Source organism: Ascaphus truei, chromosome 9 (assembly GCF_040206685.1).
Source record: "Ascaphus truei isolate aAscTru1 chromosome 9, aAscTru1.hap1, whole genome shotgun sequence".
NCBI classification, from domain to species: Eukaryota; Metazoa; Chordata; class Amphibia; order Anura; family Ascaphidae; genus Ascaphus; species Ascaphus truei.
In genome coordinates, this window is record NC_134491.1 from 57,307,922 (window position 1) to 57,331,410 (window position 23,489).

The window sequence follows — 23,489 nt, forward strand, 5'->3', positions numbered from 1 at the left end:
AAAGGTAGTCTCCTGTGAACCTGGAGGTTGCCGTGTACACACACACATCCCCACGATGCATAGTCAGTCTCATTACCCAGTGCAAGAAATATTTAAGCTTGGATAAGTGTATATGCAAAATACATAGCCCCGGAAATAACTGGAGGGCTGATTCTGCATGGGATGAAGCAGGCGATTGGGACGTTTTCGACTTGAATTGCTCATTTCATTTAATGGGGAATGTCGACCCCAAAAATGCCCAATCAGCCCCGTCAGCATACAGAATCAGCGCCTTAATCTCAAAGAACACGGAGTAAAAAAAGCAAAAAAAAAAACAACAAGTACCTGATGAAGAGTTAGGTGAACAAACACACAGCCATTGTGTATTGCTTCTCTGTGAGAAGGTGGCTCTGGCAGTTTGTCATACACCACTGGCATGTAATCGGGTACAATATAGTTGGGCTTCTCAAGGTCCATTTTACTTGTGAATTCCTTGCCAACTTGATAGAGCGCTTCAGTGGACCAGTCGCCAAACCAGTTCAAGACACATCTAAGAGACAAAGATAATAAGGCAGCAAATATTTAGTTAGTGGATGATTTTTGCACACCTGCCTTGAATGAACAAGTAGTAAACATTAAGTAGAAGCTCTAACAGGTGTAATACAAAGACCAAATGTTCTAAGACAAACTTCCCCTTGGTCAAGGAAAATAATATAGTCACAGTAGAAACAACTGACCTGTTAAAGAGAGCTGGGGACGTAGCAGCTCTGTCTTTAAGTCCTTCTGAGGAGGGATTCATCGTAAACACAACATGTAGGTTGCGTATGACCTGGCTGGTAAACCATTTGTACAATTCTTCATGCGAGTCGAGCATCAAGCCTTCTTTCTGTGCTCCCTCCTTGCACTGTGTCATTAGGGTTGAATACTCATCACCCTCAAACAAACCAGGAACCTAATTCAAATCAAAATATTAAAAACAGGAACTTAAAAACTGATCGGTTTACTTTTGGATACATGTCTCCAACAAAAACGGTGACATTCGAAGCGTTACCTCTCCATTGGCAAGCAGGGTGTTCATACGCTCCAGGAATCCAGAGTCCAAAACATTGGATTCATCCATTATGAAGGCAATCTTCTCATTTTTGCAGCCCGAGCGCCTCAGCACAGTTCTCAGATCTTCATCAAAGTCTTCCCCAGTGTATTTTCTGTGTACCTGGAGAATTACAAAATCACATTTTAAATTTTTAGATGTTTTAATGCGTAACAATTACTGTAAAAGTTTTAAAAAGCTAAAATTGATAAAACATTTAAAAATGTACCTTAATTTGATAAACACTTAAACCGTTCATCCAGGCAACAAAACGTGAAAGTGTAGTCTTTCCTGCACCGCTCACCCCAATGAGAAGTAAATGACCTTGAGGTTGTCGGAAGATTCTAGAAGTGGAAACATCATTTTTTTTTAGAACACTGAACTAACCAGCAATTTTTAGATTTAGTTTAAACCGTGCTAAAAGATGAACCCCCCCTTTACACAACAGATTGCAAAGCATTTTTGGCAATGGAACAGAGCAGACACTTCCAGCAGTAAAAAGTGAAACTAACCCACAAAAAACAAAACAAATTTGATTACAAAGCGTTTCTCAGCCATTGAAAAGCACAAACGGTTCTGTATTAAAGAATATACAAGAAAAAACAAAAAAATGCGCCAAATGGGATTACTATGAATATGGGCAATGAGCAGGATTAACAATAAAATCTTAATATATAAAATCAAAGGTTGGTACTAGCTGCGGTGAATCTGATTGGTCCTCAGCCTGTGGCCAATCAGATTGGTGGGTGTGACGTCACCCAACTGCCACTCTCTTCCCCTCGGCTCGCACACACACCCCACACACACGGCGCTCATCTCTCCCCTCACTCCGCTCATCTCTCCCCTCACTCCGCTCATCTCTCCCCTCACTCCGCTGATCTCCATCCCCGGCGGGGGAACAGGCAGCGGCCAGGCAGGCTGCAGCTGCCTCGCGTCATCTCTCCCCTCCCTCCGCTCACCTCTCCCCTCCCTCCGCTCACCTCTCCCCTCCCCCCGCTCACCTCTCCCCTCCCTCCGCTCCGCTGATCTCCATCCCCGGCGGGGGAACAGGCAGCGGCCAGGCAGGCTGCAGCTGCCTCGCGGCGTCTAAGATGGCGGCGGCAGGAAAAAAACCCCTTCCTCCCTCGCGGCGCCTACAGCTGCCTCGCGTCATCTCTCCCCTCCTTCCGCTCATCTCTCCCCTCCTTCCGCTCTACTCTCCCCTCCCTCCGCTCACCTCTCCCTCCGCTCCGCTGATCTCCATCCCCGGCGGGGGAACAGGCAGCGGCCAGGCAGGCTGCAGCTGCCTCGCGTCATCTCTCCCCTCCCTCCGCTCACCTCTCCCCTCCCTCCGCTCACCTCTCCCCTCCCTCCGCTCACCTCTCCCCTCCCTCCGCTCACCTCTCCCCTCCCTCCGCTCACCTCTCCCCTCCCTCCGCTCACCTCTCCCCTCCCTCCGCTCCGCTGATCTCCATCCCCGGCGGGGGAACAGGCAGCGGCCAGGCAGGCTGCAGCTGCCTCGCGGCGTCTAAGATGGCGGCGGCAGAAAAAACCCCCTTCCTCCCTCGCGGCGCCTAAGATGGCGGCGGACGGAAGTAGAGGTAGGTGTCGCGTGTGTGTCGCTCTAGGTGACGTGTGTGTGTGTGTGTGTGACACTGTGTGTGTGTGTGTGTGTGTCGCCCCCCCCTGCCTTTCACACCCCCCCTGCCTTTCACACCCCCTCCCCCTGCCTTTCACACCCCCACCCTGCCTTTCACACCCCCCCCTGCCTTTCACCCCCCCTGCCTTTCACGCCCCCCCTGCCTTTCACGCCCCCCCTGCCTTTCACGCCCCCCCCTGCCTTTCACGCCCCCCCCCTGCCTTTCACGTCCCCCCCTGCCTTTCACGCCCCCCCCTGCCTTTCACGCCCCCCCCCCTGCCTTTCACGCCCCCCCTCCTGCCTTTCACGCCCCCCCCTCCTGCCTTTCACGCCCCCCCTCCTGCCTTTCACGCCCCCCCCCCCCTGCCTTTCACGCCTCCCCCCCTCCTGCCTTTCACGCCTCCCCCCTGCCTTTGACGCCCCCCCCCTCCTGCCTTTCACGCCCCCCCCCTCCTGCCTTTCACGCCCCTCCCTCCTGCCTTTCACGCCCCCCCTCCTGCCTTTCACGCCTCCCCCTCCTGCCTTTCACGCCTCCTGCCTTTCACGCCCCCCCCTCCTGCCTTTCACGCCCCCCCCCTCCTGCCTTTCACACCCCCCCCCCTCCTGCCTTTCACACCCCCCCTCCCTGCCTCCGGGCAACGCCGGGTATATCAGCTAGTGTATATATATATATATAAAAAAAAAATATTATAAAAACAAAAAACTTGTGACATGAACCAGTCCGGTGCGTATAGGGTATTGCTAAAAAGAATATATATATATGAGTGAGACAGACACAACCCAATGAATGATGCAGCTTCTTAAAACAGGGAACCCCTAGTCCCTGATAAATGCGTGGCAACAAAGAAAAAGTAAGTTAGAAGCGCAGTCAATACAGGGTTGGTGTCAAACTCTATATCTTTATTATATCTTGTCCCAGGGATAACCCTCTAGGACAACAACAACATGAATATCAATACATTAATAGTAATATTAAAAACTGTGCAGATGAAGCTGTTTGTGCAATTGCACTTGGTTGGTCTTCAAGGAGTTAAAAACGGGAGTCGCCCGATAGTTAGTCTAAGTCTTGCAATCTGTGCACTGCCCGGGCAGGTTTTAGGTAGAAAGCAGAGGGTACCCCAGGGTTGAGACAATGCTCAATATGCTCACCCTTGATCCACTTTGGTCCGTTGGGGTCCAGTAGTATTCTTTAGCCCCGAAATCTGCTCCGTAGCAAGCTGCTCAGAAGCGCTAGGGCGCACGATAGCAGACAGCCCTCCGGGTGTCCGGGTCTGATGTCACTTCCGGCTGTGACGCACAGACCCTTCCCGGTAGTCTCTGGGCTTCGTCTGTTAGCTCTCCTCCTCCTGCTGGTTGCCGATGACCAGGCAAACGGGTTTTGATCAGCTGGAGCCCAGCGTATGGTGTTGACAGCTCTACTCCACTGCACGGAAGCAAACACCTTATTGCTCCTCCTCCTACGCGTTTCACGAAGCCTTTTGGTGAAACGCGTAGGAGGAGGAGCAATAGGGTGTTTGCTTCCATACAGTGCAGTGGAGTAGAGCTGTCAACACCATACGCTGGGCTCCAGCTGATCAAAACCCGTTTGCCTGGTCATCGGCAACCAGCAGGAGGAGGAGAGCTAACAGACGAAGCCCAGAGACTACCGGGAAGGGTCTGTGCGTCACAGCCGGAAGTGACATCAGACCCGGACACCCGGAGGGCTGTCTGCTATCGTGCGCCCTAGCGCTTCTGAGCAGCTTGCTACGGAGCAGATTTCGGGGCTAAAGAATACTACTGGACCCCAACGGACCAAAGTGGATCAAGGGTGAGCATATTGAGCATTGTCTCAACCCTGGGGTACCCTCGGCTTTCTACCTAAAACCTGCCCGGGCAGTGCACAGATTGCAAGACTTAGACTAACTATCGGGCGACTCCCGTTTTTAACTCCTTGAAGACCAACCAAGTGCAATTGCACAAACAGCTTCATCTGCACAGTTTTTAATATTACTATTAATGTATTGATATTCATGTTGTTGTTGTCCTAGAGGGTTATCCCTGGGACAAGATATAATAAAGATATAGAGTTTGACACCAACTCTGTATTAAAGAATGCCAGACCTAATAAATGTATGGAAAACAAGTTCAGTTTAAATCAGTTCTAAAGCTAGGACTACCTATTTAAGAAATAACTTTGGGTAAAAAAACCAAAAAATAAAAACAAAAAAAAAAACCCTATACGAGATGAACAAATTTTAAAAAATTGGCAATAAACGCAATAAAAAAAAATCCCAGAGTTACATTTACCGGTCAATACGCAGCACATGGTCCAATACTTCATTGAACAGTACAAGTGGCACATCGAGTTCTTCTTCATAAAAGACTTTCAAGCGAGCTTTTACGTAATCTCTTAGCTCTTCCTGGTCAACTGGGATGTAATCCTAGAAGAGATGAATATGGATGGTGGTAAACCACGTTTTGCAGATGCAAAAACACAAGTCCTAAGGAGAGTGTCAAAAAAACCCCACCAGACTAAAGGGCTTTTTGTACCTAAATTCATCATGTAACAAACCGACAATCTAGTCTCAAACACATTGAAATACTCAGATTTTGAGTCTTCCCTGCTTGACAGCTATAGTTTCATGCTAAATCCCACCACTATAACATACCCCACCCTATCCCGATCTGTTCTAGGGCCATCTGCTACTCAGGGCATTAAAAACCCCTCTGAATTCCCAAATGTACATAATGTCACAGAGATAAGCCTGATACAACACGGCACGTTCTGACTCATACTCAGTATTGCGGTACCTTGGAGAGCCAGTTGCTGTACAGAATGGGTCTGTTTAATGCCTTCTCTTTCTCCACATTCGGGAAGTGCTTTAGGGCCACCATATCTATGTTTTCATCAGTCCAACGTCTCTCTTCATCCTCAACAAGTCTGATTTAAAATAGAAATCAATGCAATATTAAAAAGTGGTGTAACAGGCATCATCAGGTCCAAAGTATTTCAGTACTCAAAACCAGCCGGTATAGAAATACCTGTCCTGGAAGAGACGGAGTGCCTCGTGTGCCCAAATCCTGATCAGGCCTTCAACAGACAATGTTTCAAGCGGTCTCAAAGCCTCAAAGATACCTCGAACCCAACGAGTCATTTCACGGGGTGAATAAATATAATGTGGCTGGGTGTCTTGTGTAAATCTTTCCTATAATGAAAAAACAAAAAAAAACTGGGTAGGATGTAGCACAGACCGTACGCATTAGAACAAATAAAAGAAAGGTATATAAATAAGCATGTTTTAAAGGGGGGGGGGGGAAAGGAGTTTAAAGAATTTTGTTTTTAATGATAAATTATTATTTAATTCTATGTCTGATTAGATCCCACATTAAAAAAAAAAAACCACACACACACCTGTGACATGGTGTAGAACTCCACCATAGCGGCTGTCAGCGGCTCTGCATATGTGCGCAGAGATGGAATCAGCCTCAACATTGCACGATTGAAAGTTCCATAGATCTGGGTCAACGATGCAGGTCCGGGATAGTCTACATACACTACAGGCACGTGACGCAAGAACCTAAATAAAAAAAGAATAGTGCAGCATTTAAAAGAAATGTTTGTGCCGGTTATCAGGATTACTAATAACATTGGCAGACAATAGGTTTTCATATGAAAGTGCTGCCTGCGAATGTCTTATTTTTCAAAATACAGCTGCATCAAAACCACTTGTAATGTAACCACTTCTTGTAATGAAGCCATTACCTGTGGGACAGAGGTTTTCTTCCAGGATCAGTAGGTGGGTTGCAAGCGCCAACAAACTGGATTCTTTCCAGTTTCACCCATGTTTGATCAGAAGTCCTATAGAAACCTCCATGTTCTACCATCTAAAATCAAAATATTGTCATTAAGCATATATTTTAAAAGCGGAGACAATCAACATGCACATCAAAAAACCTGCAAGCTGTACCTGTCTGATGAAAGATATGACTCTTTGAGTGCCGTATTTGTCCATATCTGGCAAATTGATTTCATCACAGAAGAGCACCAGCCATTTTCCAAGTTGCACAGGTGCCAGTACCACACCATTCGGTGTACGGCGGTATTCACAATAGTGATCAAAGGTTTTTAGAAGCAGCTCTGGTGTTGTAGCGCTGGAAAAGTTCAGGCCAACAACCTACGGGAGAGGAAAAAAAATATTTGAAATTCACCACCTAGACCGGAGGGGGAGAAAATTCCTGTCCAAGGGCCGCCAACAGGTCAGGTTTTCAGGATATCCCTGCTTCAGCACAGGTGTCTCAGTCATAATGACAGCCACTGATTGAGCCACCTGTGCTGTTGGTGGAGCGCAAGGACTTGAATTGGCCACCCCTGCTGTAGCGCTACGAAAGCCATGCCACAAAAACACGCCATTGCTCATTAAAATACCTTTTAAAAACGCACTTGGTAAAACTACGGCTGCCAAACGTTACATAAAGTTGTAGTAATGAACAGCATTCGTTTTTGCATATATGGTCACCTTAACACAATATACTGTACCAATAAATATTTAAATGTGACCAGATCTAAAGTTAAAACCCAATGTTTTATGTACATAAACCCCCCACAAATGCAGCAATTGGGAAGTCCCCACTGCTTTACCTCCATGTCAGGAAGCGCTCTCAGGGCACTGAAGAGAGTCATAGTTTTGCCAGAGCCTGGAGGACCACAGAGGACCAGAGGTTTGTGTTCTGCAAGCCATGTGTACAGCAAAGCCTCGTGCCGAACAGTATCCAAAGTGGGCACAACAACGTCAGGGGCAGCAACCTTGTGTGTTTCAACTTCAATCTGAGGTACTTTGGTCTGCCAGGGCTGCCATTCACCAGTAATCGATACCTAAAGGGCAATACATTGAGCAAGTTTATAGTTCGGTTACATACAAAACAAAAACATTTAAACATGTATAATAAGCAGATCAACACAAAGGATGCCATGTTGTAATATACTATAATCCACAAATCACTGATTAGACATAATGTATTAACATAAGGAAATACTGTAAGTATAGAAGTGCTACATTAGTTGTAAACACTTAAATGAATACTTTAACAAACTTAATTGCAAATATATGTTTATTAAAAAACACAGCAGATATTAAGAGTTTTCTGTACCTCATAATCGATTATCGGTATATTGGGTGCAGATGGTAATGGTATGGTAGTAATCCTCCTGATGTATTCACCCAGCTCAGTCCTTATCTTAAGTCGCCCATCTCCAGAGAACGACCACAGGACTGCATAAATGAGGTAACGCTGTCAAAACAAAAAACGTAAGCCATTTTAATAAAAAGGATAACAGTAAAGTACTAAAATAATAACATTGCAAATGTATCTCCACTACATTGAACACTTTGCATCAGTTTTGACATTCTAAAAATTACCTGTATGTAGCGCTCCAGCTGATCAATTGGCATTGGAAAATCTGGATGGTTACCATTGTACTGGGCAATATTGCGACAAGCCTGATGCAGCATGGAGAAAAGCGATCCCAAGCACCGCAGGCGAGTAAGATCCATGATATGCTCCAGTTTGAAGGCATGCTCAAGAGCTTTGATCACCAACCCATTTGATGTGAAATATGGTTGCAAAGTTGTTGCAGCATCCCGCTGGATCTGCCACAACAAAAAGTACGGTATTAAAACAAGGAAATTATTTCCTTTTGTGCAGAACGTATAAATACCACGGCCCATTTGATCAGTGTGTTAAAGACGTACCTGCAGCATTGGAGAGGAAGATTCTTCTCCCTCATCTTCTTTACCCTTTCTCCTACGCTGGGCTTCGTCTTCCCCTTCATCCAGTGGGTTACTGCGCAGACGCACCAGAAAGTGGTTGAATATCATGTCTGTACTCAAGACATCCTCACTGAACCAGACCATACCACACCTGGAAACGGTCGCCAAAGTAGCATACTTCAGATCTTGTACTTCGAACATGATACGCACCTAAAAGGAAAAATGATGCAATACAGATCTAAACTGGTTTTGCTTCATGCATTTTCACCAGTCAGGCAAATTGACCAAAACACTGCTATCAGTTATTATTGAAAAATATAACAGCTAAAATATATATATTTTTTTAAGTCTATACTTTTCATTGTAACCATTTTCTTTTCTGCATCCACTCAGATTAACATCAGTAAAACTTAATGTGATGTCCCATATAGCAAAATGAAAATATTTAGAAGGAGCCTCAAGCAGTAATTTCTCTGGCAAAGTCAACCAGCATATTGAAATAAGCAATTGTCAAAAGTGTATATAATTACATTTGGTGGAAGGCTGAGACGTTCTCCATTGGGAAGAGTTAGAAGTTTGTTATCATCCAAGACAGAATTTAAGTTCTCAACCCACTCAGGGTCCACATCCCCATCAAAGATGATCCACTGACGTTTCTGAAGCTCTCCTCGAACATTGTCAATAATCCTAGGTATAGGAAAACATGTAGTGTGTCAAGTCTTTTCTTTAATGTCAAGATATTTCTTAAGCTGGTTCAGCAGCAAAACCTAATTTTTATGCACAAAAAGAAAAATTATTTTTTTAAATGAACTGCAATCCCTTCAATGGCCTGTTATTTACTGGTCACGGATGGTCTAGGCTGGATTATTAAGTTATATTAATGCAACGTTATTCTACTGCCTAATATAAACGTATCTTCCCTGCAACCCAGCTCAAACATTATATGATGCAGCCAGGTCTTCAATATGCAACTATATGTAGGCAAGTCAGGAATCCCATGGGAGAAGTCTCCATTTGAAAAAATACCCACCATGGACATTCTTAATACAGTTCAAACTAATGGAAACATTTTTTAAAAGACAAATTTAATATATATATATATTTTATTTTTTTTAGGAGTTGCTGAAATGAGGACCTACTTTCTCAGAACATGTGTGAACAACCCGTCTGTCCATTCTCTTGTGTTTGGATCTAGTGTGCCATACAGATGGTCTTTGCTAATAGCTTTGGGGTCAATGATGTGAGCCACGCCTTCAAGTCCTTCCAATCTCTCCAAGGCTTTCAACAACACTCTCCAAGCCATACTTTTTCCACTTCCAGAAGGACCCACCATCATTAAGCCGTGGTTAATTTGTGTAATCTGATAAAGCTGGAGAACCTACAATAAAAAAAATTAAAAATTATATGTATAAAATTAGTAAAAAACCTCCAACATGGTTTGTATATGGCATGAACAAAAGATCACTGCATCTTACCTTCTCTACCCACATGCCACCAACTTCCTCTCCATCTCCATATGTCAGATACATTTCCTGGCACACTTTCTTCAGCTCCTCCCGCAATGCGGTCATTTCACCCCGATGATATTGAACTCCGGGGAAAACATCAGACAAAAGACTGAACAGCAGAGGGATATCTTCTGCAACCAGTTTTGGCACCATGGTTTCACAGACACTTTGGATCAAAATCTGCAACAAACCATTCAATTAACATTGATTCCTAAAATTACATGTTTCATAACAAGAGAAATCTATATAGATATATATATATAGATATATATAGATATATATATATATATATATATATCTATATACACACACACACACACACACACAAATATAGATATATAAATATAGACAATTATACACACTTTACACTCTAGATCAGCGGTGCGCAAACTGGGGGGGCGCAAGATTGTTTAGGGGGGGCGCAGGAAGCAGCGGCGATTTTGCCAGGAGCAGAGGGAAAAAAAGCCGTCTGCAGCTGCAGTTTTTCTTTTGGCCATTAGGTGGCGCTGTGCTACACAGCAGCATCTCCTTGCTTCCTGCATCAGCGTGTGTGACATGGGGAGAGGGGGTGAGTGTGACATGGGGAGAGGGGGTGAGTGTGACATGGGGAGAGGGGGTGAGTGTGACATGGGGAGAGGGGGTGAGTGTGACATGGGGAGAGGGGGTGAGTGTGACATGGACGTGGGGGGGAGTGAGACAGGGACGTGGGGGGGAGTGAGACTGGGACGTGAGGGGGAGTGAGACTGGGACGTGGGGGGGAGTGAGACTGGGACGTGGGGGGGAGTGAGACTGGGACGTGGGGGGGAGTGAGACTGGGACGTGGGGGGGAGTGAGACTGGGACGTGGGGGGGAGTGAGACTGGGACGTGGGGGGGGGGGTGAGACTGGGACATGGGGGGGTGAGACTGGGACATGGGGGGGTGAGACTGGGACATGGGGGGGGGTGAGGGTGAGACTTGGACATGGGGAGGGAGTGTGAGACTGGGACATGGGGAGGGTTGTGAGTGACATGAGGGGGGTGAGTGTGAGATGGGGAGTGGGGGTGAAAGAGCTACATGGGGAGGGGGGTGAGAGAGACATGGGGATGAGACAGACACTGGCAGGAGGGAGAGACACACACAATGGCTGGAGGGAGAGTGTGAGAGAGACACCGGGTGGAGGGAGAAACAATAGTTGGAGGGAGAGTGCAAGAGAGACACTGGGGGGAGGGAGAGACAATGGCTGGAGGGAGAGTGAGAGACAATTGGGGGGAGGGAGAGAGACACTAGGGGGAGGGAGAAAGAGAGAGACACATGGGGAGGGAAAGAGAGTGAGGGGAGGGATAGAGAGGGACTGGAGGGGGAGTGAGAAATACAGGGAGAGGGAGAGACTGGGAGAGGAGTGTGAGAATGGAAGAGGGGAGAGAGAGAGAGACAATGGGGGAGGGAGAAAGAGACACACTGGGGGGGGGGGGGAAGAGTGGGGGGAGGGAGGGGGAGACACTGAGGGGAGGGACTGGAGGGGGAGTGAGAAATACAGGGAGAGGGAAAGACTGGGAGAGGAGTGTGAGACTGGAAGAGGGGAGAGAGGTCCTGAAAGGTTCTAATGTGGCGGGAAGAGAGAGATTAATAATACAGCAGAAATGGGGACGCTATTAGACAAATATCATAATATTTATTTTTAAGTTATGTAATTTGTGTTATAAATACTTTTTTTGTAGACGCGTGGCGGGGGCGTTACAAAGCTGGTTCGCCCTCAATGGCTGAACCAGCTGATGTGCGCTGACGTCATGTGATTTTGATTATATCAGGCAGGTGGGGCCCGAGAAATTTCATGGATGAAAAGGGGGGGGCTCGGCATAAAAAGTTTGCTCACCCCTGCTCTAGATGACCTAATCGCATCTCTTGGGTTTAAATATCCCCTCCCTGCTGACACAAATTTGCCTTTTAACCCCTGACCTTACATCTGCTGTACAGACCAAACTTTCTGAATGTGTCTGCTACTGTATGTCATCCTGGATAGCCCTCCGCTGACTTAAACATGTCAAAAACAGAGCACCTCATATTTCATCCCAAACCTGGCCCTTCTACCTCCTTCCACATTATTGTTGTAAGTAGTGTCATACGCCCAGTAGCACAAGCAAGCTGCCTAGGGGTCTCGCACTATTCCTCATGTCGCATTTTCCTCCACAATATTACAAAGATACGCCTATTTCTCTGTTGCTCGACTGCTAAAACTCTGACTCAGACCCTCATTCTCTCCCATCTCTATTACTGTAACCTCCTGCTGTCCGGCCTTCCTGCCTCTCACCTGTCTCCCCTACAATCTATCCTAAACGCTGCTGCCAGAATAACTATACTCTTTCCTAAATCTGTCTCAGCATCCCCCCTGTTGAAATCCCTCTCCTGGCTTCCTATCAAATCCCACATCAGACACTCAATTCTCCTCCTCACTTTTAAAGCTTTACACTCTTCTGCTCCTCCTTACATCTCAGCCCTAATTTCTCGCTATACACCATCCCGACTGAAGGATGTCTTCTCTACCCTTTTGTATCTAAAGCCCTCCCGACTTAAACCTTTCTCACTGACTGCCCCACACCTCTGGAATGTCCTTCCCCTCAATCTACTAGCAGCCTCTCTATCCATCTTTAAGACCCACCTTAAAACAAACCTGCTTAAAGAATATGAGTAGCTCCGTGGCCGATACTATACACCTCATACATAAACCGTGGCCCCTTGCAGACACTTATCAGAACGCCCTCCTACTGTACGTTCTACCTACCAATTAGATTGTAAGCTCTTCGGAGCAGGGTCTCCTTTTCCTAAATGTTACTTTTATGTCTGAAGCACGTCTTCTGTTATTTATATGATTGTCATGTGTATTACTGCTGTGAAGCGCTACGTACATGAATAGAGCTATATAAATAAAGACATACATACACTTGAACTTTACTGTGCTCTCTAATGAATGGGAAAATGCTCATTTTTATACGGGGAAGGAAATGGAGATTTTGCATTTAATTATAAACAGGATGGTTAAAACGGTCAAATCATACTTCTTGCTCTGGCAAGTTTTCAGCGATCTCCCCTTCATCAACAACTTCTCCACGCTCATGCTTTTCCTTTTTGATCTTTTGTATCCGCTCTCTCTTCACGTTGCCTGCGCTCACCAACACACTCTTTAAAGCTCGCAGACCAAAATCGTAATGGCTCTGAGATGAAAGCTGCTCATCACACAACCTAGAGACAAATATTGGGCATTAAAATGTATTCCTCTAAAATCAGGGGTGGCCAACTCCAGCCTTCAAGGGCCAACAGCAGGTCATGTTTTCAGGCAATCCCTGCTTCAGCACAGGTGGTTCAATCATGATAGCCGGAGTTGGCTATCCCTGCTCTAAATGGTCCTGTGTGAAGGCTTAATAACATTCATTTACCTACTTGTTGGAAATAAGGTAATGCAATGAATTGCTTTGCATTGTTCTACAGGACCCCTTAACCACCTCTAAATCCACTGTTGTGACAAACCCTGATTAAGTCAAGAGCGGCCATTTCTACTCACTTGAAGAATGGCACAATCTTGTTGGCAAGTACTTCTGCAGTACGGAAGCCTTGGGAGTACAACATGACCTGTGCAATCAGCTGGCGATCTGGCTTGGTCATTGCCAAGCTTCGGAACAACTTCTTCAGGTTGTCGGGTAGATTGGATCGCCCAGCGTAGCCAGGATTCATGGTGATGAAGATTGCCATGTCAGGACTGACTTTGACTTGCTTGTTCAGCAGTTCACATGTGACCGTGAGAGCTGCAAAACCAAAGTTAGTGCTTTGCTTTAGTAGTGTGCACACAGATGACCAAAAAAGAATGACCGTGCATTTGCATACTAATCCCCCACAGGTGTAGGAGTCTGCAATGCACTACCACACAATGTTTCTTTTCAATATCCCCCCCCCCAAACCCCCTTCTCAAGTAACAAAATAGATGTGGCCATTACTTCTATTTAACCCTTTGTTAAATAAGTGCAGGTTTCTAATGTGATCGACTTTAGAAGTTAAACTGGTCTTGGACAAAAATCACAAGAAAGTGGATTTAAAAAGCATGAATAAGATTACAAACTTCTGTCACGGTTTGGATTGGCATGTTCTCGCAAAGCCTCCTGGATACATTGCACTTGTTGGGAAACTGCAGACAACATGCGCTCCTCAAGTCTGTTGAACTCGTCAAAACATCCCCAAGCACCAACCTGACAGAGGCCGACAAATATGCGACCCATAGCCTAAAAAGTAGGAACACACACAAAAACAAAAATGTACATTTTATGGATGACTTTTTTTTATTGGAAAAGGAAAAGCCAAAATATAACTATACTGTCCCATAAATACTTATTACATATATTAAACAGATGTTTATTACCTGGAAGTCAAACGTTTCATCACAGTTGAAAACCAGCACGAAACGCCCAAGCTGGTGTCCAAGAGCCTTAACAGACTCTGTTTTTCCGGTACCTGCAGGACCTGTGTACAGAAAACAGGAGTTGTATTTTATAGCTGAAGTGTAGTTTTATTATTAACAGAGCATAGGTAGATCTAGAAAACAATTTATAGATTTAAAAATGGTTTTAAAAAAATGTTAAGGAGCAGTTCTTGCTATGCTTTTTTTTGTTTTTTAGCTGGGGATCAGGCCCCAATGAGCCAAATACTGCTTTCTCCCCCCACCACTCCCTTACACCCCAATTCATAAGATACTTGCCAGTGAAGGTTTAATCTTAGGAGAAATGGGCTCAGGCTAATAGGAAGCCGCAACATTACGGGTTGAGGCTTCCTATTGGATAGCCATTTAAATCCCATTAAAAAGCCAAGTAGTAATAATACCTGTAACTTCACCAGTAAGTATCTTGGAAACGGAGGGTCACTGGAGCTGAAAATTGTGTGGTTCAGCGCTAGAGCAGCAGTGTGCAAACTGGTGGGGCGCAGCAGTTAAGAGGTCCAGCGCTCTCCCCCCAGGTATTTAAATTAAATGCGAGGCCTCTATAATATACTTCCCTTCCAGCGACGTGTCGTCCTGTTAACCTGGCATCAAATTACACCGCTGCGGGGTCATGTGACATCACATGCACGTCATTTGACGCCGGGGTCGAGCAGGGGGGGGGGGGGGCAACGAGGCACAGAGGAGAGCAGGCTGGGGTGCGCATGGGGAAAAGTTTGCGTGCCCCTGCTCTAGAGGACCCCTCGGTTCCTGAAAAGTTTAGGTTAGTTAGGGTGGATGGCATCTAAGTATATAACCAAATAAATATTACAAAGGTTTACCAAATGGTGACCCGCCAAGTCTTGCCTCCAACGCCTGGGTCATTGTCAGATAGCAGCGATCTGTAAGAGGTGTCTGCACAAGTTTATCCTGAACTCCCAGGTACTCAAAGCCATAGTTGAACTTGGCATTTGCCATTTGGATCGAGAGCTGCTGTAAAACATCTGTTTGTTTAGGATCAAAGTAGAATCTCATCTGGCTTAGCCACTCAAAGGATTTGGAGTTGTCAATGCGGATTTTGATGAGTGTTCTTGTAACATCCCGTTGGTGTACCAATTCTGTGATCTGTGGAACCAGATAACCCATTATTGTAATACCACAGTGAACGAGAAGGTTTCTGGATTTACATATTATAACATTTAACAAGTTGTAAAATAATCATACATATATACTAAGTTATGGTGGATGATAAAGGCGACAAAAAACCTCCACCATTGGCCTATATCCAATATTTGGCTATAAGCCAACGGTGGAGGTTATTTGTTGAAACATGTCTGAGTGGTTTGACTCGCTTTGCATCCAATCCCAGGCTGTGCTTAAAAGCTTTGTGAACAGCACCACATTTTCTTATATGGGTTCCATGTCATTTCCCAGAATCCCTTGCTGCATGGAAGCAATGTATGCTAGGTGATAATGGTGAAAGGCAGGGTTGTAGACCTGTCTTACTACATGTGAATGTGCTCACAAGTGCTATTGTTTATTGGATACACACACCATCTTTTGCATATTCAACAGTGATTAATTTTAAAGTTAAAGGATTAATATACAATTGACGTTTTTCATTTATAGCAGTGGTTGCCAGCTCCAGTCCTCAAGAACCAACAAAAGGTCAGGTTTTAAAGATACCCTGCATCAGTCAAAAGAACTGAACATGGGCTCAATCAGGTATATCCTTAAAGCCAGACTTGTTCAGGGTCATTTAGGATTGGAGTTGGGAACCCCTGATTTATAGGATCCAAACTCAATTGGCAGCTTTAATCTTAAAACAGAAGCAGTATGAGTTGGAAAGTCTGCTATTGGAACTTTAGCTATGGAAACAATGTATGTGGAGGTGTATGCCAGGCCCTTACCAAGTGTTCCAGCTTCCTTCTGCGCAGGGGGGGTTGTTCCATTAACACAGAATCTGCCAAGACGGTCAGTGTAATCTCCACATTGGTCAGCACAGACTGCAACGGACTGGAGTCGCCTCCACCATTGCCCATGGTGTTAAGAGCAGATTCCACATTTTCCGACCAGGCAATCTGAGCTGCGAGAACAACAAGCTGGGCCTACAAATGAAACAGTTTGAAAACAAACAGTTCAGCACGGGCATTGGGGTGCAAAAAACAAAAACAAACCACAGCAATACAAGTTTTACATACCTGGTACTTATCAATCCAAGAAATGTACGTGGCAGGGTCAATTGATGCAGATTTTCCAAATATCTCAACTTCTATGACTGATTCCGCCAGCAACTTGGCCAATGTGACCCGCATCTCTTTTTCCACCAGCGTAAGCCACTCATTGATCTTGGGGTGGTCCGTTATCGATACAGGGGTCTTAAAAAGCACCTAGAAGTAGCCAGGATGTGTTTTAGATCATGTCACCATTGTTTTGTTTGTTTTCTTTTCGTTCTAACATAGTATATTTACCTCTTCCCCTTCTCGGGATGAGATTCCCAGAACTACTGAGCTGTCCTCATTCAAGATGATGCTAGACACACCAGCAAACATTTTCTTAAAGTGTTTCTGTAGCTTGGCCACGTTCTTGCTGTTGCCGATGATCTCAAGAAGGTCTTCATCACCAACAAAGTAAAACCTACATGTGAAAAAAAGCATAAGAACTGATGAGCCCAATGCATTAACTGAAGTTTTAAGAAACCCAAATGGGTCCTGAAATGGTTATACATTTCCTAACAAACATAGCTAGCAAGAATAACAAAGTTACCAGAGCATCTTACACTGCACCTTGGTTGTACGCATTTATAGTATACCTCATCTTTGGAAATGGATTAAATAAATATGGAACTCCAGTGAATTGAATAAAAGTAGTCATTCATTGCCAGACGGTCCAGTTAACCTATAGCAACCAGTTACAGGTTCCTCTGGTAGCGAAAGGGTTACACACCTTAAGGGGAAATGGGTAACAGCAGCTAAACCAAATAATTGAAAAATAAGACTACGAGATAACCCACAGTGCATCAATTACCTTTACCCAAGAACCAATATCTTACCGAGGAAACGATGATCTCTCCCTCTCCAGATATTCTCCTAGTGCCTTCTGGATTTTGCCCAGCAAATCGGCCAACCTCTCCAGAGATCTTTGCACACCTTGTATGTTAAGTACATCCATTACAAGGGGAGACTTGGTGACTTTTTTCATAAGAGCCAAAAACTCTGTACTGATGCTGGAAAAAAACCCAAACAAGACACAAAACACTCACATGCTATTCATTTGCATACAAATCCAAAGTACTGTTCCCCTATGAAATGCAAAATATACCTTTGGAACCGCTGTGTTTCAACTGGAAGCAAGTGTTTGATATCAGCACTACCAGTGAAGATGCCCTCAAGGTACACCCAGCGTCTTTGGACATCAATCCACACATCAAAAAGTGCCATAATCCGATTGAGTTTGTCTTCCCAGCTAAGAGCATCTTCTTCAAAAACCTGGAAAACACAATACATTTAAAAAAGAAAAGATTTTCATTTCCCTTGGAACGTAAAGAAACGGTTATGAGGACAAGACAGAAAAACACATGTGAAGCATAAAGTAAGAGGACGGTGAAGTGTAAAACCTAAAATACTATATGCACAGAAGTAAAGGACCACATTAAGTGAAGCGTTAGAAATAAAAGTAAATGAAGGGCAGATATATATTTTAAACAAGACATTACCTTGTAGTATGGAGAAAGCTTCATCGCCGATACACTGTTTATGTGTTCCTTGACTTTATTGAACAGATCATCCCAGCCACGGATCAAGCGGCATTTGTTTTGATAGTTGATCAGATCTAATTCATAAGTGTTCCACACTTCCCTGATCTGGGAGCAAAAAAGAACATTTGTGGGAATATTTTGAAATATATACATATATACATATTTTTATATGTCTTTGCTTCCCACGTACATATTAGATAATTCCCATGTACATAATACTATAGTACATAGTATTATGTACTATACAACATAATACATGACAGGTTTAACAAGTAAAGAAGTAAAAAAAATTGTAAGTTGTATAACTAAACGCCTTGTTTATGATCTTTAAACACAAGACACTGACAAGAAGCCTAGCATATATCAAGTCAATTCAAGCTCCAACTTCAAATCCTTTCTTTAGATGTTCGAGTCTTCATAAAAGTAAAAAACAAAACGATCAGTAATACCTGTTTTAAGAATTCTTCCAAAGCCATCTCTCCTTGAGCGACAAGCAACACATCCTTGACAATTGCTTCATTTCTTTGCAAGTCTACATCCCAGATTTGTCCCAGGGTTAGTTCTGACACCACCCCAATTAACATGAAGTCTCTTCATGAGTTGTTTCCAGTGGCGGTCCTTCAGAGCTTCCGATTTCAGTTCAATCACAAGCATATTTATCTGATCAAAGTTGTAAAAGGACATGTAAGTAGGTTTGTTACAGTATAAAAACATGAACACTGATGGATATAAAAAAATCAAGCCAAATTACCTTCATGTAACCCTTCAGAAGTCTTTGAACGTATTCATAAGATGCATATTGCCGCAAGCGGGCAGGGAAGTTTTTCAGCTGATTCAGCAGTCCATCCAAGTTCTGCCGAAGCTATAAAATTTATATAAAAGTGAAATAAGCAAAATGCAATTGTAAGAGATACAAAATGTAAAAAATTAAAAAGGCCAGGCCTGTAGAAGAAGTCCTTCACAACCATCATTAGGGGTTATTTACAAGATGTCAGAAGCCATCATCTCTTAAGTGAGCCCCTTCGATTTTAAGTCTTTTTTTTTTTTTACACATATAAATGTATAGCAGAGAAGGTGGAAATAAAGGGGGGGGGCACACACACACACACACACGAACATGTCCATTGAGTACAATCGGTTACATATAGTTGTCAGAAATCTAGGATAAGTATCTCCATTTATAATACTCTAACAGAAGGTAAACAGAGACCCCAGAGTAAAATTAGCCGACTAATGTCTCAGAAATTGTTGGGAGTGCAGTTACAAATATAGGTATTGGGTATAGAACAAAAAGATATGGACATATTGAAGGGGCGGGAAGAGAATACAGCATAGTTAGAAGCATTGCACAATATACAGACTGAAGTACCTTGCGAGGCTGTACAGACACCCAGGTTTGCTCCTTCATTTGATCGATCTGCTCCCACACTTTGGAAAGCTCAGACCAAACCCCTTTAAGGTCTTGTAATTCCTCCAAAGCGACCTACACATTTTAAAAGCAAGATACACATGAAAATCAAAACGCATCCAGAAGAAACGAAATAGTCGACAAATAGTTTCTAGAGGCCTACAAGACGCCACTGAATGTTTATTAGGGCTCATTAAAATGTTTTACCTGGACTCGCTCTTCGCTGCCACTCAAGAGTCCCGTGTCTGTCAATTCCAACGCTTCTTTGGCTTTGGCACATTTCCTCACGGTCATCTTTCAATCTTCCAAATTTTCCTTCATAGATCGTGAGTGATTGATGGGCTTCTTCAGGGCGCAAGTTCCCTGAAATATTGAATTCAACAGCCTTAAAAAAATGGATTTAGAAGATATATCTGCCATGCATTCCTTGATGGACTTTCACCGGGTCATTATAATATCACTATCTGCTGTACAACACGGGTATTACATTTCATGTTGAACCACACAGCATTCATTTTTATATAAATACATCACTTTTGAAGACTTTGCTCACTGTATAAGGTTATTCTACAGAAACGTATTTAGCAACCTGAACAAATTTGGATTGTAACAGGTTTTAGTCAAATAACTAAGCTATGTGGTTTAACCAATTCACAACCAGAAGTGGCCTGAATAACTAAGCTTGGAAGTTGGCTGAACACTCAGTCAGATAATCATGGCGAGTATGCCGCAAAAATTTAAATAACGGAGATCTTACAGCAACAGGCTTGGTCTTTTCCCAGTCAGTCAGCAGATCAATTGTGCGGCTCTCCACTGCCCCGGTCTTCCTGAACGATTTTCATTTGTAAATTTGCTACTTGCTGCTGAATAGCAGAATCCTTACGTCGCATGATGTCATTGAAGGCTCCCCATTCTCCCTCTATATGTCAATATAGAGCCAGGAAGAGGGGAACTGAAACCGTTGCTTCTCTAGTAACCGTTGTCCATTACGGTAAAGCTACAGAAGAAAAAAAAAAACACATGCAACCATTAAGTGCCAGCTGAACCATGATATGTCAAGATAGATGTATAGAATTATTATTATTATTATTATTTTTTTAAAGGTTTAGGAACACTGTCACATTCATTTTATGCAGCAAGTAGGCTTATGGCCAAAATCTACATTGACGTGTAGAAACCCAAAACGAAAAAAAAAAAACCCCTGTTCTAATAAACGTCACTATTATTTTGCAAAAAGGACAAAAATAATTTAATTACATCAACTTGTTTCTCAAACTGCTTGATCTTGCGTTTCAGAGACTGGACATAGGTAATGAATGTCACCGCATCCGATGTACTGGCAGTGTCAACTGAATGCTGCTCCAACTCTTGACGAGACTAAAAATAAAAGAATAAGGCGAGACGGTAAACCACGGAATGAGAACAAGTTAATTTAGTTTTCGTAATCATTATTTCATACCTTAGAAATCTGTGAATGGAAATCACCCATGTTTTGACCAAGCATTTGGCCAAATTTGCTCAGAACCTCCTTGTGCCAAGAATCATACTTCAAGTTCACTTTAGACTGAACCTGCATAAAAAAAAGAAAAAAAAAAAAAGAAGGTAAATGTAAGTGAACACAATAGGTCTTCCACAAAATCTTAATCAAATACGAGTATTCCTGATTTTAATTTAAAAGAATTAATACATGTAAGATAGACTACATAGATCAGGGGTTTCCCAAACTTTTTTTCGTGACCCACAAAAATTTTATCGCCTATACTGGCCTATAGGGCCTGCACAGACACACAGACAGCCACCGATACACACACACACACACACACAGCCGCTGATACACACACACACACACACACACACACACACACACACACACACACACACACACACACACACACACACACACAGCCACTGATACACACAGCCACTGACACACACACACTACTACACACACACACTGATACTGATACACACAGACACTGATTCGCACAGACACACACACACACACACACTGATACAAAACACACACACACACACACACTCGCTCTCCCCTATACGCACACAGACACAAACAGTGAATTACACGCAACGACGGATGTGAGTGACTGGAGGGGGGGCCATGGACACTTGGGTGGGAGAGTGGGGGGGGCAGGGACACTTGGGTGGGAGAGGGGGGGGGGGGGGCAGGGACACTTGGGTGGGAGAGGGGGGGGGGGGCCAGGGACACTTGGGTGGGTGGGATGGAGGGGGCCAGGGACACTTGGGTGGGTGGGATGGAGGGGGCCAGGGACACTTGGGTGGGTGGGATGGAGGGGGCCAGGGACACTTGGGTGGGTGGGATGGAGGGGGCCAGGGACACTTGGGTGGGTGGGATGGAGGGGGCCAGGGACACTTTGGTGGGTGGCATGGAGGGGGCCAGGGACACTTGGGTGGGTGGGAGGGGGGCCAGGGACACACTTAGGGGACCAGGGACACTTGGGTGGGTGGGAGGGGACCAGGGACACTTGGGTGGGTGGGAGGGGACCAGGGACACTTGGGTGGGTGGGAGGGGACCAGGGACACTTGGGTGGGTGGGTGGGGGGCAAGGGACACTTGGGTGGGTGGGTGGGGGCAAGGGACACTTGGGTGGGTGGGTGGGAGGGGGCCAGGGACACTTGGGTGGGTGGGTGGGAGGGTGGGGGCCAGGGACACTTAGGGAGGGGGCCAGGGACACTTGGGTGGGTGGGAGGGGGCCAGGGACACTTGGGTGGGTGGGAGTGAGGGGGCCAGGGACACTTGGGTGGGTGGGAGCGAGGGGGCCAGGGACACTTGGGTGGGTGGGAGCGAGGGGGCCAGGGACACTTGGGTGGGTGGGAGGGGGGCAGGGACACTTGGGTGGGTGGGAGGGGGGGGGCAGGGACACTTGGGTGGGAGGCAGTGACTGGGTGGGGTGACTTACCTTGCCGCCGGACACTTTCCCCTGCTGCCCCCGATATCCCCTGCTGCCCGGGACGGGAGGTGGGCTCGGGAGGGGGGTGCCACGGGAGGTGAGCTTGGGAAGCGGGCCGCAGTAGGAGCTTGTACTTCCACCCTCCCCCATGTAACGTGCGGGCCGCAGAGGAGCTGGTACTTCCTCCTCCGTCCCACGTTGGGAGCGGGGGGGAGGAAGGGAGCGGGGAGGGAGGGAGCGGCCCTGCGCAAGCGCGCGGGAGGAATCGCCGCCATTTTTTTTTACTTGAGCGGGGGGGGGGGGGGGGGGGGGGGGGGGGGGGGGGGGGGGGGGGGGGGGGGGGGGGGGGGACGACACCGAACGGCCAGCCTCGCTGTGACCCGCCAATTTTGGTGCCGTGGCCTGGTGCCGGGTCGCGACCCACCATTTGGGAAATGCTGACATAGATCATAGGTGACCAACTCCAGTCCTCCAGACCTACCAACAGTCTTTGACTGAGCCACCTGTGCTGAAGCAGGGATATCTTGAAAACCTGACCTGTTGGTGGCCCTTGAGGACTGGGAGTTGGCCATCAGTGACAGAGATTAACTTTTCGGCTGTATCATAAGACTGTCATAGACCGACCTTCCCGTAATCAATGATACCAGGTCCAAAATCCTTTCTGGTTTCTGCATTGTCAAAAGTTCCTCTGGCCATTCTGATCTGAACAAGCAGGCCTGCCATTTATTTAGATCCTCTCCAAGACGATTGTAGATGTTTTCGGCTTGCATATCCCACAAGCATTGGTACTGCAGGCCAAAACCTGTGATAAGTGAAAAAAAAGAAAAACACTAATTAGAATATTAAGAGTGCCATAACCAAATCTATTAAAGCAAGCAGGCACAAGATGGCCTGTTTAAAGCAAGGCAATACCATTCTCTCCAACTATATTGTTATAATGTAAAGCAGCGATAATTGTATATTTCCCACATTTTTTTAACTAAACTGGGAAATCATTTGGTGCTCCTGTTATAAATCCTG

At 45.3% G+C, this 23,489-nt stretch overlaps 1 protein-coding gene across 1 annotated transcript in view; it reads right to left on the bottom strand.

The window, feature by feature from the left end:
* Positions 1–23,489, bottom strand: part of DYNC1H1 (dynein cytoplasmic 1 heavy chain 1) — a 56,195-nt gene that overhangs the window by 20,159 nt on the left and 12,547 nt on the right. The window contains 41 exon segments of the mRNA XM_075615050.1: positions 325–529; positions 717–931; positions 1,031–1,192; positions 1,299–1,413; positions 4,974–5,107; positions 5,478–5,607; positions 5,709–5,872; positions 6,079–6,244; positions 6,430–6,551; positions 6,635–6,841; positions 7,306–7,539; positions 7,815–7,955; positions 8,084–8,314; positions 8,417–8,644; positions 8,965–9,121; positions 9,574–9,812; positions 9,910–10,122; positions 12,976–13,159; positions 13,479–13,719; positions 14,031–14,190; positions 14,328–14,428; positions 15,221–15,503; positions 16,289–16,486; positions 16,580–16,768; positions 16,850–17,015; positions 17,431–17,604; positions 17,700–17,866; positions 18,094–18,240; positions 18,585–18,707; positions 18,709–18,795; positions 18,887–18,997; positions 19,505–19,618; positions 19,751–19,825; positions 19,827–19,928; positions 20,307–20,360; positions 20,362–20,468; positions 20,471–20,540; positions 20,801–20,920; positions 21,003–21,113; positions 23,094–23,185; positions 23,188–23,271. Of these exon segments, the coding sequence (XP_075471165.1) occupies positions 325–529; positions 717–931; positions 1,031–1,192; positions 1,299–1,413; positions 4,974–5,107; positions 5,478–5,607; positions 5,709–5,872; positions 6,079–6,244; positions 6,430–6,551; positions 6,635–6,841; positions 7,306–7,539; positions 7,815–7,955; positions 8,084–8,314; positions 8,417–8,644; positions 8,965–9,121; positions 9,574–9,812; positions 9,910–10,122; positions 12,976–13,159; positions 13,479–13,719; positions 14,031–14,190; positions 14,328–14,428; positions 15,221–15,503; positions 16,289–16,486; positions 16,580–16,768; positions 16,850–17,015; positions 17,431–17,604; positions 17,700–17,866; positions 18,094–18,240; positions 18,585–18,707; positions 18,709–18,795; positions 18,887–18,997; positions 19,505–19,618; positions 19,751–19,825; positions 19,827–19,928; positions 20,307–20,360; positions 20,362–20,468; positions 20,471–20,540; positions 20,801–20,920; positions 21,003–21,113; positions 23,094–23,185; positions 23,188–23,271 (6,323 nt within the window).